At 28.2% G+C, this 17,019-nt stretch overlaps 1 protein-coding gene across 2 annotated transcripts; it reads left to right on the forward strand.

Moving 5' to 3' along the window:
* The first annotated feature begins 11,230 nt into the window (after positions 1 to 11,230).
* Positions 11,231 to 16,441, forward strand: LOC103504071 (protein disulfide-isomerase-like). 2 transcript variants are annotated; one of them, XM_008468504.2, is made up of 11 exons: positions 11,231 to 11,536; positions 12,288 to 12,318; positions 12,399 to 12,680; positions 12,774 to 12,962; positions 13,058 to 13,183; positions 13,526 to 13,663; positions 13,751 to 13,870; positions 14,043 to 14,160; positions 14,634 to 14,746; positions 15,106 to 15,350; positions 16,070 to 16,441. In XM_008468504.2, exons 1-10 carry the CDS (start codon positions 11,355 to 11,357, stop codon positions 15,343 to 15,345), a joined length of 1,539 nt encoding a protein of 512 aa, XP_008466726.2. In that variant the 5' UTR covers positions 11,231 to 11,354; the 3' UTR covers positions 15,346 to 15,350; positions 16,070 to 16,441. The 2 variants fall into 2 exon arrangements, with proteins under 2 accessions (XP_008466726.2, XP_008466727.2); XM_008468505.3 differs by having other exon boundaries at positions 11,253 to 11,536; positions 15,106 to 15,362.
* The last annotated feature ends 578 nt before the right edge of the window (positions 16,442 to 17,019 follow it).

Raw genomic sequence — 17,019 nt, forward strand, 5'->3', positions numbered from 1 at the left:
TCGATCAAAGATTCTGTAACAAACAGGGAGGTTTCAACCTAGGAAGCTGAGCTAGGAGACTAGTCAATAGTGATAATGAGTGGTTCTATTTACTAAATGTTTCCAAATAAAGAAATTTTTTTTCTGAAAACATGTTTGAGATTTTAATGATCATTTCTTCGAGTTCATGAATCGTATGAATTTCAACCGTTCCACCCACATATGTAAGTGATTTTACTTATGAAAAGAAAGTGTTTCCTGAATAACTCCGAGTTTGAAGGATGTTATAATAATATGCTCTCTGAATACTATGTTACTTTATGCTAAAATATTGAGACTTAATGTTGTTTCGAATAAAGTCAACTTGTATCCTCAACGATATGATACCTTATCTTTGTTGTGTGGTATGGAATATGATGCTCTATTCTTGCTTTGTGATCTGTAATAGAATGTTTTATTCATGTTGTATGATCTTGAATAGGATTCCTTATACTTACTGTGTGATCTGGCATGAGATGCCTCATACTTGCTATGTGATCGGTATGAGATGTCCTTTGCTTGTTGTGTAATCTGGCATTGGAAGACGCATCACGCATAGAGAAATTGATTGAATTTGTTATACGCATTGAGTTTACTCTGCATAGCCACAACTTGACAAAAGAGTGTGAAAAACTTATTTAATAAATATGTTGGTGAAAACCCCTACTTACTAGAAACTTTTGTCTAATATTCCAAATGTTTTGTTTTATTCCCCCCTCCCCCCTCCAAGATCTTGAACGCCTATCGTGCCATAATTATATCGCATCATCTTGTTAGTATTTCTCAGTTCACATAACATGAAGAGTTTTAGGCGAGACGATCAATTATTGTTTTGAAAACTTGTACGTTTTATTTTGTGTAAACTATTGTACTTTTTGCATTGTAAACCTTGTTAAATATTAATGAAAGTATCTGTTATTTCAAAAGAGTTTTGAGTTTGTCTCGCATTTAAAGTAAATGATTGTTGTGTTTGTTTCGCTTACTAGGCGTTCAGCAGAGAGATATATTTTGGATGGTTAGGCGATCACACCTCCACATCTACATGAAGTGACTTGTGGGACAGCCAAGTGTTGTCCTATATATAATTCGGATTTGATTGGGTTAATCACAACTTTCTTTTATCCAAGGGATGACTAGATAAAAGGTAAAATTAAAGGTTTACTTTGTCCAAATAGAAAAAGGAAAAAAGAAAATTTAATTACTAAAATGGCAAAATCGATTAAATAGCATAAAATAAAAGTGTGAAATTGTCAAAAATACCTCATTTGAATTAAAACGTACAACTTTAAAAATTTAACTTGGAGATTTTCTAAATAGTTAAAAAAAAAAAAAAAAAGACTAAAATACTCTACAACTAAATTACCAAAGACCACAATAATTAATGCACCGTATACTCTAGCTAAACATTCCATAAGCAAAGAGATTAAAGATGGCTTGCATTCATGTGACCAGTTAGCCCATAGGATCTTGAAAGCCAAATTTAAACGCCATCAATCCCAAAACATCATTATTAAAAATGAAGTTCAAAGTAGAAACAAAAGCAAAACATGTGTGTGAGCGATTAAGGTTGACAACCTGGGGAGAGTGATCATCAAAAGTTAACGAGATGATAGAATTCAAGAAACGATTGCTGAAATAACGATCAGATTGAAAAGAAGAGAGAGTGATTTTGGGGGATGCTAAGTGAAGAAGATGAAGAATATGAGATTTAGGATTTTAGGTTATCTTATTTTATTTAGATTACTAAATAAAAAAAATGATAATTATTGTTGTTGTTGAATAATATATATATATATATATAAATAAAGTGGAGAGAAAAATAAGGAAGTTTTTATTTATTGTGATTAATTTGAAAAGTAGTTAGATAAAATCTAATTTGACAATAAAATATAAATTCAAATAAAATTAGAGGAGGAAAATGAGAGTTCGTTTATTTTTGATTATATGAAGAGTTTGAACGATTACACTGTATTGATAACTCCATCAACCACAAACACTATGAACCTATAAAGGAAAAAACGAAAGAAACCTAATTCGTTGTAAGGGCATAGCAAAAACTACAAGATTGAAGAAGTAAATACTTATTTGTTTGTAAAAAAGACTAATTAATGGTATAATAATATAATAAGATGATAATGAATAAAATGTGATTAAAAATAAAAAAAAAATATGATAAAATTCAAATGAAATATACAATTTGTTAGATGATAACGTGTACAAAGTAATTAATAAAATCTTAATAGAAAGTAAATTTATTAATGTGAATTTAAAATAATAAAGAATTAATAAGATAATGTAAAATCTAATGATCTAGTAAATTAAAATTTAAATGGTAATATACAAATTATATATTGACTCATTCTAAATATTTTTCAAATTTTTTTTCAAAAAGTGGTTATATCAAATCAAATATGATACTATACTATCGATTCAAATTTCAAAACTAAGAGAAAATCCGCTCCCTTATCTCTTGAATCCTTTAGGTTGGAATCTCATAATCGATTTTTTCTATTTACACTGTATTTCTATGCATAATTGATACACAAATATAACAATTATACTATATCCAAAACTGGTATGATTGGAAAGACCGAAAATAAGTTTAAGTTGGATACAATCAACAAATTGTTGGAACGAATAATCAAACGAAATATAAACCTCACTATGTAAGCTTTCATTCTACGCACCATAAAAATAAAACCTTAATTACTCGTTATAGATCCATAGTAGAAACGGAAACATTGAACTTAGTGGACAAATACTTGTTTGTAGAAAACTAATAAACAACGCGTGCAATACACGTGAAAATCACACACAAAAAAACTATAGTTTTAACTTAACTTTATAAAATTGAAATAGTCATTTCAATATTTTCATATTTATATTCTTTTTATATTCACATTGTAATGAGTGGAAAATGAATAGTAAATTTAGAAATATCATAATGTACTATCTCAAATTTATTTTTTATGTTAATTATAATTTGAAATGAAGTTGCACTTGTTTTTTTAACGCAGATGTGAAATTAACTATCTCAACCGTATATGCATGCATAATTACTATAAAAATAAACGATTCAATGAAATAAATATCGTATTTATATTATAAATTTTTTTTGCTTTTTTTTTAATAAGGAGATGAAAAGTTACGAAGTGCAACTACTATCTTGTTGAATGTGAAATAACCGATCTATGTGAATGACAAAATTGTCATTAAAGCAAGACTAAAAAAAATTATAATAAAAGTGTAAAACATCCACCAAAATCATATATATATATATAAATTATGAATTTAATGTGAAATCATGATTTTTTTAATGATTTTGTAGGTAAAAAGTTAAATGAAAGACTTTAATATTTCTTGTTTTACACATTTTATTACCTTCGTGTATACTTAATAAATTCAAAAAATATATACATTGTTTTAACAAAATTAAAATATAAGTCACTCAACCATTTTATTGATAAAATAGCTTTAATAAAAAAATTAAATAAAAAAGAGCAAGATTCTCATGGTTATATTAAAAAAAGATTCTCAATATTACATGATTTAAAAGAATAGACATATATACATGTCAACCACAAAGTTGATGGTTCAAGTTTCTCCAACTTCTGTTGTGTACTAAAAAGAAATCTATAAATGAAGAAATATACACAAACATATTTCTATATAAAAAAAGTAGACAACAAAATAAAAAAAATAAAAGAGAATAGAGAAATATGATTTGATTTCTTCTTCACCCTTAGCATTTTGTTGTGACTTATGAACATGAATGAAAAAAAAAAGAAAGAGATATTTATACTCAAAGATTTGAAAATGAAAAATTTGAAAGGTTGAAAGAGATACAAATAAGTTAATATGAGAGAATGGAATGTGAATAGCTGAGAGATAGAAGATTAAGGGAGAGAGTGGAATGTAAATGGATTTCGATAAATTTAAATGACATTATTAATTGGAGAGAAATTTTAAAATTTTGAGAAAAGTTATAATAAGGAAATGAAAAGTTAATGAAGTGTAACTTCTATCTTATTAAATGTGAAAATGACTACGAACATTAAATCTACGTGAATAACAAAATTGCCACTAAAGCAAGACTAAATAAAAGTTATAGGGTAAAATGAGGTTAAAATGTTTTTCCACTTCTATCCTTTTATATATACTGTAGATGTAGATAAATACATACTTTTATTGAGATTAGTTGGTACCACGTGCTATGCACATTAATTTTTTATTTTATTTGACTAAATAAAAAGAGTAATTTTTTATTTTACTCAACTAAATAAAAAACATACTTAATTACAAAGCAATAATAAAAAAAAATAGAAAAACTTAGTTCTTTGGTATCCTCGTCAATTTGTTATTTTTTGAAAAATTGAAAATGATGCTTTTGACTGTTCTCTCTTTTGTCTCCCACTTTTACATTCTTCATCTTTGAATTAATCCTCATCAATTTCTCTGCATCTTTTTTATTGGGTCGATTGCCTGCTCCTAGACATCGCAAAAATCTATCAATGAAGAAATATACATAAACATATTTCTATATAAAAATAGGGAACAAAATAAAATTAAGCAAAGAAATTAGATGAGAGTAAAAAGTATGGTTTCATTTTTTCTTCACTTCATTTTTTCTTCACACCCTTAATCTTTTATTATAACTTGTGAACATGAATAGAAAAGAAAAAGAATGGGATATTTATACCAAAGATTTGAAAATGTAAAAGAAATAATTAATATGAGAGTGGTAATAAGAATAAGTGAAAGATACATGAATGTGAATGATTTATAAGATATTTAATTTTTAATCAATTTTTAAAATGTAAAGGAAAAACCATTTACCTTCCAACTTTTCACATCCTCGTACTTTAATTACTTTAATTCCCCTAAACTTAGATATAATTAATTTCCCTAAACTTAAATATAATTAATTCAAAAAGTAGTGGAAGAGAGTGAGTCCATAATTAGTTATATTAATTAGTTATATTACAAAAAAAAATTAAAAATGAATTTACCGTAAAAATAAAAAATGATTTAGAACATAAAACTAAATTTAAGGGTATAAGGAAAAGAAAAAAAATGTATCCATATTGAGACTTTTATATATATCATAGATATAGATATACTATAGATTACTTTAATTCAACTAAATTAAGTATAAGAAAAATCATTTACCTTTCAACTTTTCACATCCTACGTATTTTACTTTAATTACTTTAATTCCATTAAACGTAAGTATAATTAATTTGAAAAGTAGTAGGAGATAGTCCATAATTAATTATATTACGAGAAAACAAAATTAAAAATGAATTTAGCATAAAACCAAAAGGAGAATTAAAAACAAAACTAAAAGTAAGGGCATAAGGGAGAGAAACAAGTTTGGATCATATATTATTTATATAAATAAAAATATTAATTATTTTGATTTTAGAGAAATTTTCATAAATGTAACAAAACACCAAACTAATTACTGTCTGTGTAACAAAATTCATGAAGTTAGTCATTTTCTAAATATTTCAGATTTGTCCTTCCATCTTTCTTCCTTTGTCGTTGGAATTTCTTTCATCCTCTTCCTCCTTTTTTTTCGCCCTCGTTTCTTTCCATGTCTTCCTTTTTTTGTTATGTGATTTCTTTCCATGTCTTTCTTCTTTTCCTCTTTTATTTTTACGTCATTTAAATTTGGGTAACCAAATCTAAACGACTATGTACAAAAAAAAAAGCAAAATCTAAAAGATCGTCTATAAGAATCTTGAAAAAAAATCATTTAGATTGGAAAAGCCAAATATAAACGAATGTGTAAAAAAAATAATCATAGAGACAAATCTAAACAATCGTATGCCAAATTTTGAAAAACAAAATTAAATGATCATGTAACAAAATTAAATGATAGAATTGAAAAACTAAATTGTATTCAAATCTAAACAACTAAATCTAAACGATTATGTACCAAACAATAACAAAATCTAAACAATCATGTACCAACTATATTACGTGCATGTTGTTGACGGCATGGTTGACTGAACATTTTTTATATTTTCCACGGTAGACCTATTAGTTTTTTCCATTTTCGAAATTGTTTTATATAGTGTAAAATTTTTTTCGTTTTGTTATATTTTTTAAAAGATCTCTTGATTTAATGATATCATTTAAGTTGGTAAAAATTCATATTTTATAAATATAATTTTGATGTAACTAATTTAGTAATTACTTTTGAAATTTCAAAATTTTAGTATAACATTATAATCATTATGTACTTAAAAAAAACAATACAATTACTGTGAAAGTGAAATGTTAGTAATCAAACTCGTGATATATCTAAATTACTGGATGGATTCATTTTACTCCATATAAAGGGATTTACTAATTATTTTGAATATCATAATCTAATATGTTTATGATGGCAATAACATCATTGTTTACATATATCATTGTATTGGTTTGTGTAATGGTAGGGCAACATGAAAAACAAGGTTCAATAAAAAAATAGTGCAAGAAAAATAGTGACTAAAAACAAAATTATGACATTTAAATGTAAAAAAAACTGTCATTGAAAAAGTTTTATCGACAGTTAATTAATATCGTGGAAAGTGAAATGATGACGGTTAATAAGTGTCATAAAAGATAAATAATGACATTTAATATCTGTCATACAATATTAACAATGACAGTTATTCGCTGTCATAAAATGTAAACAATGACAGTTATCCGATATCATAAAATATAAACAATGATAGCTATTAACTGTCATCGAAAATAAATAATGACAGTTATAATCTGTCATAAGATATTGAATCCATGACATTTATTCTATGTCATGAAAAACCACATTTCGTAACAGTTTGGAGAACTGTCATAAAATACTTTCCATGACTGCCGCATCAATGACTGCAAAAAAATGTCACGAAAGCTTTTAATGACAGTATTTAACTGTCATCATAGGCCATTTTTCTACTAGTGCACCAATATACAATGCAATCTTCACATTCTAAATTTTAATAAAGATGGATTGGAACTAATAGACATATAAATATAAAATAGAAAAACAAATTAAAAGGAAAAAAATAAATGGTTACGAGCAAATATCTTAGAAAAGGTTTTAAATATAGATATATATTTCAAAATATGAAAAAAAAAATGATCCGGTTTATGTGACTTTTAGAATTCCATGATTAATTATAATTAATCTAAAATAATTGTTTTTAAAATAAGTATGCGGAACTTCTTACATTCAATGTCTTTTCATGTATCGTAAAAGAAATGATAAATAACTTTAAATTTAAAATAATAAGAGTGAATTTGAATTGGACTAAGTAATAATTGAAATGATAAGGCACTATTATTCAAAATACCCACTAATTTTGGTCATTGAAATCACAAACCTGAAGAATTCCATGGTTTCATGACTAATAATTAATTTTGGTGGAAGAATTCCATTAAATATTTTCTCAAAAGAAAAAGGAAAGAAAATTAAAAATTATAAGACTTTTAGAACATTTATAATATTAGGTTGTAGTGTAGTTGAGGTAAACTCATATAGGAATCAATTAGATGATATAAATTTGATGCGGAGCTATTCATACCAACAGTAAATTATTAAAATCAACCAAATTTTACTATTCATTTTGAAACTAGATATTTAATTTTCTCATTCCATATATTGCCAAACAAACAAACAAATATTTAAAATTTTCGATTTTGTTCTATTTTGTTTTTAAATTACTCATTTTAGTTATTGCCGTTAAGATTTCAGTATCTCTTGATTTGTCGTATCAATTAATTTAAATAAATATAAATCTTGCTAATTTATTCTATAAATCTTTTATGTCACGATACAAACATGATCAATACATTTGAATTAAATATAGTTCAGAAAAATAATTTTGTTCTTTTCTATCATACTCAACTCTCTCACACGTCTCTTCTTTGACTGTCCCACTTTTTTTTTTCTTTTTGTCAAATTGGAATTTTGAATCAAATCTTTAGAACATTGTATAAAAAAAAAAAAAAAAGGAATTGTCATATGTTTGTGTTAACGTCCACGTGAAATAAACTAAAACAATAAAATAAGAAAAACTATGCAAAATTGCACGTAAAATATTCCCCAAATGAATCGATTTAATTAACTAGAAAATATTAACGTACAATGTAAAGATTATATGGTTGACTTTTTATATTTAAATATATTACTAAACAAAATATTAGGTCCAGAGTAACCTTTTTTATTAGTAAAATTGAGTAAAGAGATTTAAACTACAAATTTCTTGAATATTAACCCACTTTGATGATGAGAAATGAGCTATGTTTTTTAAATTGAAATTAAACAAATTAAAGTACTACAATTTTAATTTAAAAGTAAATATTAATATATAGAGAGTGATAAATTACCTCTTCAACCATAATAATGGGTCTCAAAGTACCTACTTATTCTTCGTTATTGATACATTGTAACAATTTTCTATGAATATTGCTTTAAAAAAAATCTAACATCACATTATATAGTTCTAAATGTGATCTAGAAATAAATTTTATAAAAATGATTTCACAAATTTAATATAATATAACAATTCAAATCTTAAAATAAAATGTAACAACATTAATAGAAAAAATAAATAAGAAAATCCACCGTGAATTTGAATCATCCAAAAAAATGAAGAAAAAGAAAGAAGGAAAAAGTGTTAGTTTCTTTCCAACTACGTAGAAATATTTATTAGAAAGACAAAATTATATTATAATAAATGACATTTTATCATTTTCCTACTCTCTTACGTGTATATCTTTAAGTCTTTCTTTAAGATTATCAAGTATTAATATATTGTAACACAAAAAATATATTTCAACATAAAAGCAAAGTCAAAGATAAGTGATGAGAGTTTGATCAATCAATATTATATAATAAAAATTATTATAATAAAAAAAACATATACCTTTGTTAGAGGGAAAACACATGTAACTTGTAAGAAAAATGAAAAAATCAATCTAAGTATAGAGAAATTCAAACCTTTTATAAGAAAATGGTTGAAGAGATGTCTTTATATATATAGAATGATTACAAAATCTTTTGAGATCGATAAAATTCTTCAATGTTCTACAATGGAGTTAAAGAATTTGAAAAAATATTCGATAGTTAATATTGATTTTATTCTTTATATTAAATAAATTATAAAATAATATAATTGATAATTTTTTTTTAGAAAACTCATGGAATATAAAGGGCTTGTTTCCTGTTTTTTTTTTTTTTTTTAAAAAAAGATTTAAACAATAACTAATATTTATTTTAAAATGTCTAAATTTAAAATTTGGTAAGAGTAGAATCCTCCAAAAATGATTCTTCCTATGATACTTGAAATATAGTAAGGATAAGGATATGATAAATCTCGAACATAATCATCTAAGTATAAAAGTAATTACATCACTTAGTTAAAAGAGTTAGGATTTAATGTGATTGGTTTACAAAAATTTTAGTTCCACGACCATTTTGTTCTTTTTTATTTTTTATTTTTTGAAAATTAAATCTATCCATATTACATCAATTTCCAACTTTCTCTCTTTCTTATTTACATTTTACGAATGATTTAAAAAATTCAGCAAAAATTTGAAAACTAAACCTCTTTTGATAACCTTTTTTTTCTCTCTTTAAATTAAACATATTTCTTCCCCATTTCTTGCATATTTCTTATGTATAATGATTGACTTTTTAGAAAATTAAAAAAAAAAAACAATTGTTTTTATTAAATATTTCTTTTAGTTTTTAAAATTTGGCTTCAGTTTTTAAGTCATCGGTAAAAAGCGTATGACAACCAAAGAAAGTTAGGATGGAAACATTGTCTATTAGCTTAATTTTAAAAAACGAGATCATAGCTTTTAAAATTTTTATTTTAATTTTTAGAATTTGGCTAAAAATCCAACCATTTTACTTAATAAAGACGCAAACACTATCTAGATTTTAATTGATTCAAATCGTAAGTTTTGAACAATATTGATCATATAGGACTTAAATTGATGTTATAATTATTTCAAGGTTTTAATTGATATATTCATAAACTATAGAAGGGTATCGATTGATATTTTGTGAACAACATATCTAAACTAAGTAAACTACTGAGACATGTTCATGTCACATATATTCTGTCAATGGATGTTATTGTTATTATTACTATTTTTAAAATAATTAATGTTGTTGTTGTTATTATTATTTTAGACAATATGTCCTTTAAAGGTAATCATAAAGAATAAATATATAATTTATAATTGAATGGCGAAATTAAAATTATAGAAATTTGTGGACATGAGGTTTAAATTTTTCACTTCCAGTTGTACTAAGAAGAATGTTTGTGGACTACTGAATTACCATTCGATCAAAAACAAAAGAAATTGAATTTTTTTCTGTTTTAATATATATGTATATATATATATATATATTAATACAGCGTCCCTTATTTGTAAAAAAATCATGTAAGATTCACCCCACAATTATAATAATTAATATTCAGAAAAAGAAAAATCCATAAATGGTCACAATAATTTATTCATTAGAATAGAAATGTGCATTTCACCAAAAGAATAGTTTTGAAAAAGAGTTAATTTAGGCCATTGTTTACCTATTACAATTAAGTTATAATGTATTTTTAGTAAATTTATAATTTAATTTTATATTGTTACTTTAATTTTCCCCAAAATTGCATCTAATTTTGTAAGGCCGTTACCTTCACAAGGATTATTAATCTCTAAAACCGTTTTTTTTTTTCCTAATACAATAAAATTGAATTGTTACAAATTTACTTAAAAGTTTCAAAATGGAAAAAGTAGCTATACTCCAGTACATCCAAAACCACATAGAGCAAAACAAACCAACAAATCAAATTCAGTTGGCTAGATATTTTCCAATCATAATGTCCACTGAGTACTGGCCACGTCATTTTATTGACTAATTTGACATTTCAAAATCTAACCGCAGCCGTATACTGTTCTGTTTCTTCCGCGGCGAAACATTCGTAAGACTAATAGGCGATTTAATCGCGAAGCGTGATAGCCCTTGGATGCAAAACTAATACAATGACAAGACCTAACCAATCAGAGGGTTCCACGTTGCAAATTGTCCACATGTAGCGCCGGTATTGATTTTAATTAAGTATAGATCCAATTACTCGTACGTAAGTCACGTGCGAGTACCATATTTGTATCGTTCTTTATCTAATTCCTTTAGCCGGAATTCTAAAAATAATTTTAAAAAAAAAAAAAAAACAAAAACTCGTTCAGCCGGTATCCCTTAAAACCCCCTTCACGGACTGAACCTCTCTTTTAATATCGTTTTACGGAGAGCTTCTTCTTCCAGTGCTTCAACAATGGCGTCTTCTGCTTTGATTCGCTTCTTTCTCTTTGCTTCCCTTCTATTCTCTGCTTCTTTCTTTGAGATCTACGCTGAAGAGGCTGAGGCCAAGGAGTTTGTCGTTACCTTGGACAATTCCAACTTCTCTGACGTTGTTTCCAAGCACAACTTCATCGTCGTTGAGTTCTACGCCCCCTGGTATGTTTTTCCTCTTCTTCTTCTTTTTTCTTTTTTTGGTTGTCATTTGCATGTTGGTTGTTTCTCAAGTTGTCGTCTCAGATCTTTGTCATGGTCTGCTATTTGGTTTGATTTTGTGATTTATGTGAGATCGATTTGTTTTTGTTGTTTTGTTCTGGGGATTTTTTATTTTTGTACTTTGATTCATTTTTCGCATTTAAATTCCTCTTTTCCCTTTGTTTCTTTAGGTTGGTTTTACTGCATGGTTGCTAAACAGTTTTCGTGGTGTGATCTTGATATTAGCATTTTGGAACGAATGTGTGTCTGTTTGATTTCTTTGATGTGGTGTGTAATTGAGTATGCTGTCGTCCACGGAGCGAATTCTTGAGTTTTCATTTCAATGGAAGGAAAGTAGGGTTGAAATGTATACTTGAGAATCATCTCCCTAGTTGACTTCGTTCTCAATTACATACATCTAAAAGGGATAAAGGAAACATGTCAACAAATATTTGAGATCCTCACAAGAGAAGATCCTGTTCATAATCACTGAGAAGCATTTCTTTAATTTGTTTTGTATATGCTTGACTTTTTCTCCTTGGGATGTCCTTCCTTTTGGATCATTTTCCCCCTTGAGAAACGGTGGCAATTTAATGAATTGGTCCAGATTTCAACCTTCTAATCATATTTATGATGTTTTGAATTTGTTGTTCTTACATTATGAATTGTCATTGAGCGTACCCATTCTTTTAAACGTTTTCTCCAAATAATGTAGGTGTGGGCATTGTAAGAACCTGGCTCCTGAGGTAAACCCATCTTTTCTTTGTTCACGATTCTTGAGGATCTTGTTCCTTGTGGGTTTATCTAATCTTTTCTTTGTTTACAGTATGAAAAAGCTGCCTCTGTTTTGAGCAGTCATGACCCTCCAATTACTTTAGCCAAAGTTGATGCAAATGAGGAGTCAAACAGAGAGCTGGCAACTCAATTTGAAATTAGGGGGTTCCCCACCATTAAGATACTGAGAAATGGGGGTAAATCAAGTCAAGATTACAAAGGACCTCGTGATGCAGATGGTATTGTTGACTACTTGAAGAAGCAAAGTGGGCCTGCATCTGCTGAAATAAAATCTGCAGAGGATGCCAATAATCTCATTAAGAATGTTTTCATTGTATGAACTTGATCTCTCATCCTCTATTTCCAATTATATGTTGTTACATTTATCTGTATTAGCTAAGAAATTAAATTTTCCCTGAGTTTGCAGGTCGGGATATTTCCAAAGTTTTCTGGAGAAGAGTTTGATAGCTTCAACGCTTTGGCTGAGAAGTTGCGTTCTGACTATGATTTTGGTCACACTTTGGATGCTAAGCTACTTCCGCGTGGAGAAACATCTGTATCTGGCCCAGTTGTTAGGCTTTTCAAGCCATTCGATGAACAGTTTGTTGATTTTAAGGTACCAGAATTTTTGATTTGCTGTGTGCTAAATTTGTAGGTTTGGCTTATGATTTAATTTTTGCAAGCTGATTCTTATTGGAGCTATGAATGCAGGATTTCGATCCAGCTAAGTTGGAGAAGTTCATTGAAGCATCTAGTATTCCTATTGTAACGGAGTTCAATAATGATCCTAGCAATCATGTATACCTTTCCAAGTTCTTCTCCAGTTCTAATGATAAGGTAACATGACATGATCCGCTTTGAGAACCGTTCTTTCTAGTTGAAGAATTGTTTCCATTCTCTGCATTCAGCTAATTCTGCACTAACGTTCCCAGCTTGCTTTTCTGCTGTTCAATAAACGAATGTTTTACTCTTATTTAGTTCACATCAACTTCTCTTAAATCACCCTTGAACGCAAAAGCTAAAGGTTTCAATTATATAACACTAATGATTTTAATAATTTCATTGTTATCTTTCATGCTCAAACAACTTTGGATTTTATTTTCTGTGGATTCAAAATGAATATTTTCCGTGGATAAGTAATGAGGTTTTTGATGAACATGTTTCTGTTTTGTTGGGTAGGCTATGCTTTTTCTGAACTACACCACCGACGCTGCTGATTCTTTGAAATCCAAGTACCGTGAAGTTGCTGAACAGTACAAAGGAGAGGGAATAAGTTTCCTAATTGGAGACAGCGAATCCAGTCAAGCTGCTTTAAACGTTTGTATTCTTTTTTGTTGTGCGACTTTTACTTGCTTACCTCGTTCTCCATTATGGCTTAACCCACTTATTGATTTATATCAACAGTATTTTGGACTCAAGGAAGATCAAGTGCCTGTCCTTCTTGTGCAAAAAAATGATAGGTTTAAGTATGTGAAATTCAATGTGGAGGCTGATCAGATTGCTCCTTGGGTGAAGGATTACATGGTCAAACTCTTTCTTTCACGTACAATTGATGCAAAAGTCGTTATTTTATGTTCAATTTTTTTTCTTTGTCGTGGGTTACATAATGTTTTGTTTTTGTATTTTGAATTCATTTCTTATTTTTGCTTTTTGGAATTACATTCGGTAGTTTATAACTCTGAATTTGATACTGCAGAATGGCAATGTGCCACAATTCATAAAGTCAGAACCCATTCCTGAGAGTAACAATGAACCTGTGAAAGTGGTTGTTGCTGATAGCATCCAAGATGTAGTCTATAAATCTGGAAAGAATGGTATGTCAGTGTTTATTATTGTTCATTATAAGTTCTTAGTATGTTTGTACATATGAAGCAGCATTACTTTTGTACTTAAAAGACCGAGAACTTATTATTGTGAAATTGTTAATTTTCACTTGATGATAACGCACTAGGCAAATTATACTCATTACTACTAATGAAAAAAAAGTTATTACAACTTATTTCCATATCATCAAGCTTGGTATTGGAAAGATTTTTCTTATTTTGTGAAACTCGAAAATGTGCGAAATCTTTTTTCATATTTAACTTCTATTAATTTCATTTTGATGTTCTCAACTGAAATTTGGTAGGGCAAAAAATTTCCTCAATACAAGCCTATTTTTAAATTTTAATGAGCTAGCTTACACTACAGTAACTTTTACATTAATTTCGTTTTGTTCTTGTATTTCTGGTTAACCTTCTCTTATTCTAGACGGCGAGATCATTAACTGCATTGTTTCATTGGACAGTTTTACTGGAATTTTATTCTCCATGGTGTGGACACTGCAAAAAACTTGCTCCAACCTTAGACGAAGTGGCTGTCTCATATGAAAGCGATCCTGATGTCATTATTGCTAAGTTTGTAAGATCTGTTACCTGTGAATCTTTAACGAGAATCGCTTTAGTCTACCTCTTGTGATAAATGCATGTTCTACTACGTTTAACCCATGTTATTGCCTGTGAACTTTTTATGCTATAGATGGACATAATAAATGATCTGTAATTTATTTGTAGCTGGTATCTGCATTTTTTTCCTTTTTTTTTTTCCTTTTATTTTCTATTACAAGGGTTATCTGCATACTTGATCTATGAGACAAACCAAATATGTTTGATCAATAATTTTATCTGGCTTATGTTTCGCTTTGATTATGTCTTATCTCCTGTTTTTGATTCAATTCTTTAAACTTTGGTTTGATTCATTTCCTTTCCCTAAATTGTTAGGACGCCACGGCAAACGATATTGCAGATGGTGATTTTGAAGTCCAAGGTTACCCTACTTTGTATTTCAGATCAGCAAGCGGAAAGCTGGTCGAGTATAATGGTGATAGATCCAAGGAAGACATAATAAATTTCATTGAGACAAATCGGGATAAAACTGCAGAGGCAGATACAAAACCTGAGGACACAGAGTCAAAACCTAAGGAATCAAAGCCAGATTCAGAAGCCAAGGATGAGCTCTAAAAAGGGTAAAAGAAAAAGTACTTTATGATCTTTTATATTAACTCATCTGATGGCATCCCCTGAAACTTTCATAGGAGAAAATAGTAGACCACTAATTCTCTTGTTTGAAATGTGAAGAAATTTGAAGTTTTTAGAACTGTTTGATTCTTTATTTTTAGTTCTTGAAAAATTAAATTTATAACCTCCACAAATAAGTAAGTTTTGTTTAGGGTGTAGGGTTTAGGGTTTTTCATTTTCGAGGAAAAGTAAGTTCGTTTTGTTATCCTCCTCTAACAATGTTTTAAATACTTAGCTTATTTTGATCTCTTTGGGATGCTGTTGGGCTTTTTACCCCAAACCTCCTCTAACCATCTTCTAAAAAAGTAGTGAATTCTTACTCAAATTAAAAAAAAAAAAGAAAACTAAAAACAAAACTAAAAACAAAGACTAGAAGCCCCTCTGTTGGTGTAAGTTTCAATTATTGAATATTTGTAAGGACTGATTTTGGACCTTTACTGCAACTTTCTATGGAGAAACCAATAATTCTTTTTTCTTTTTAAATACGACCTGTCTATCACTTAGAAACATGACACAAAACTCAAGAATCTGTGAACCATTACTTTTGTTGGGTAGAGAAGTTAGTTTTTTTGTTCATGGAATTGTATATGGATGCCACATGTTTTAACACAAAACACAATAACTTGTGGTGAATCATAAGTTTGTCTGTTTCTTTTTTTGTGTGTAGGAAGCAAGTCTTTTGTTGATTGAAGAGCTGAGACCTGAAAGCCATCTGGGGGTAAAGTAGCTGTGCAGCTTGAGTTGTTAGGGACATGTTTTGGCAGCAGCTGCTATTCCCATGGAAGTTGACAATAGTAATTAGCACAGAGCATGTGATCTGATCCTCCTTTTTCTGTTTTTTCCAAATCTCACTTTTTCCTCATCTTTTTTTTCCCCCTTTAATATTTCAAAAATAAACAATAATGTGCAATGCAATCTCTTTGCTTTTGGAGTAGTTTTTAGTTCTATTATCCTCTCTTCTATAATGTAACGATTATGTGACAGTATAAACATCTGAGTTACCTTTAATTTATAGGCGGAGTTTAATGCTGTGATTTCACTCTTTGGAGTTTACCATTTTCATATTTGTGGTTTTATTTTTTTTCTCTGCATAGTCGAAAGTATTAGCTCAACTGTTTTTTCAAAAATTTCATTTTTATTTAAACTCTTTTAATAAAATGTATGTAAAATGATACCTTAGAACACTTTATTTTGAATGATTATGTAACATATTTGTACTGTGGTTGGAGTTTGATGGGTAAAAATTTAGATTATAACGGGTGAAAACTTTAATTTTAAATCATAAATTCAGTGGAATTTTAAGTTATAAACTATTGGATCGAAATCCTGACGCAGTTGGTGGCAGTTTTTCTCAGGTAAACTAAAGAGCATTTTCTAAAATAAAAATTTTGTTATATTTTATAAGTAAATTAATAAATTGATTATAAAATTCTTTATTAAAATTGTCCGATACCTAGTATGGAAGATTTAATTAAAAGTTGTCCAATAACTAGTATGGAAATTGGAAGATTTCGTCGATAGGATAGAAGATCGTGTCAATTATTATTGAGCTAAGCTCGTTTGGTTGAGGATAAAAGTCTTATCCTTCCACTCTACATATGATTGAACTACATATGA

Source organism: Cucumis melo, chromosome 3 (genome assembly GCF_025177605.1).
Source record: "Cucumis melo cultivar AY chromosome 3, USDA_Cmelo_AY_1.0, whole genome shotgun sequence".
Classification (NCBI taxonomy): domain Eukaryota; kingdom Viridiplantae; phylum Streptophyta; class Magnoliopsida; order Cucurbitales; family Cucurbitaceae; genus Cucumis; species Cucumis melo.

Coding starts and splice junctions, on each gene's coding strand:
- LOC103504071 (XM_008468504.2), top strand. CDS start 11,355: ATGGCGTCTTCTGCTTTGATTCGCTTCTTTCTCTTTGCTTCCCTTCTA. Junction 12,681..12,773: donor TCATTAAGAATGTTTTCATT/GTATGAACTTGA, acceptor CTGAGTTTGCAG/GTCGGGATATTTCCAAAGTT. Junction 13,664..13,750: donor CCAGTCAAGCTGCTTTAAAC/GTTTGTATTCTT, acceptor TTATATCAACAG/TATTTTGGACTCAAGGAAGA.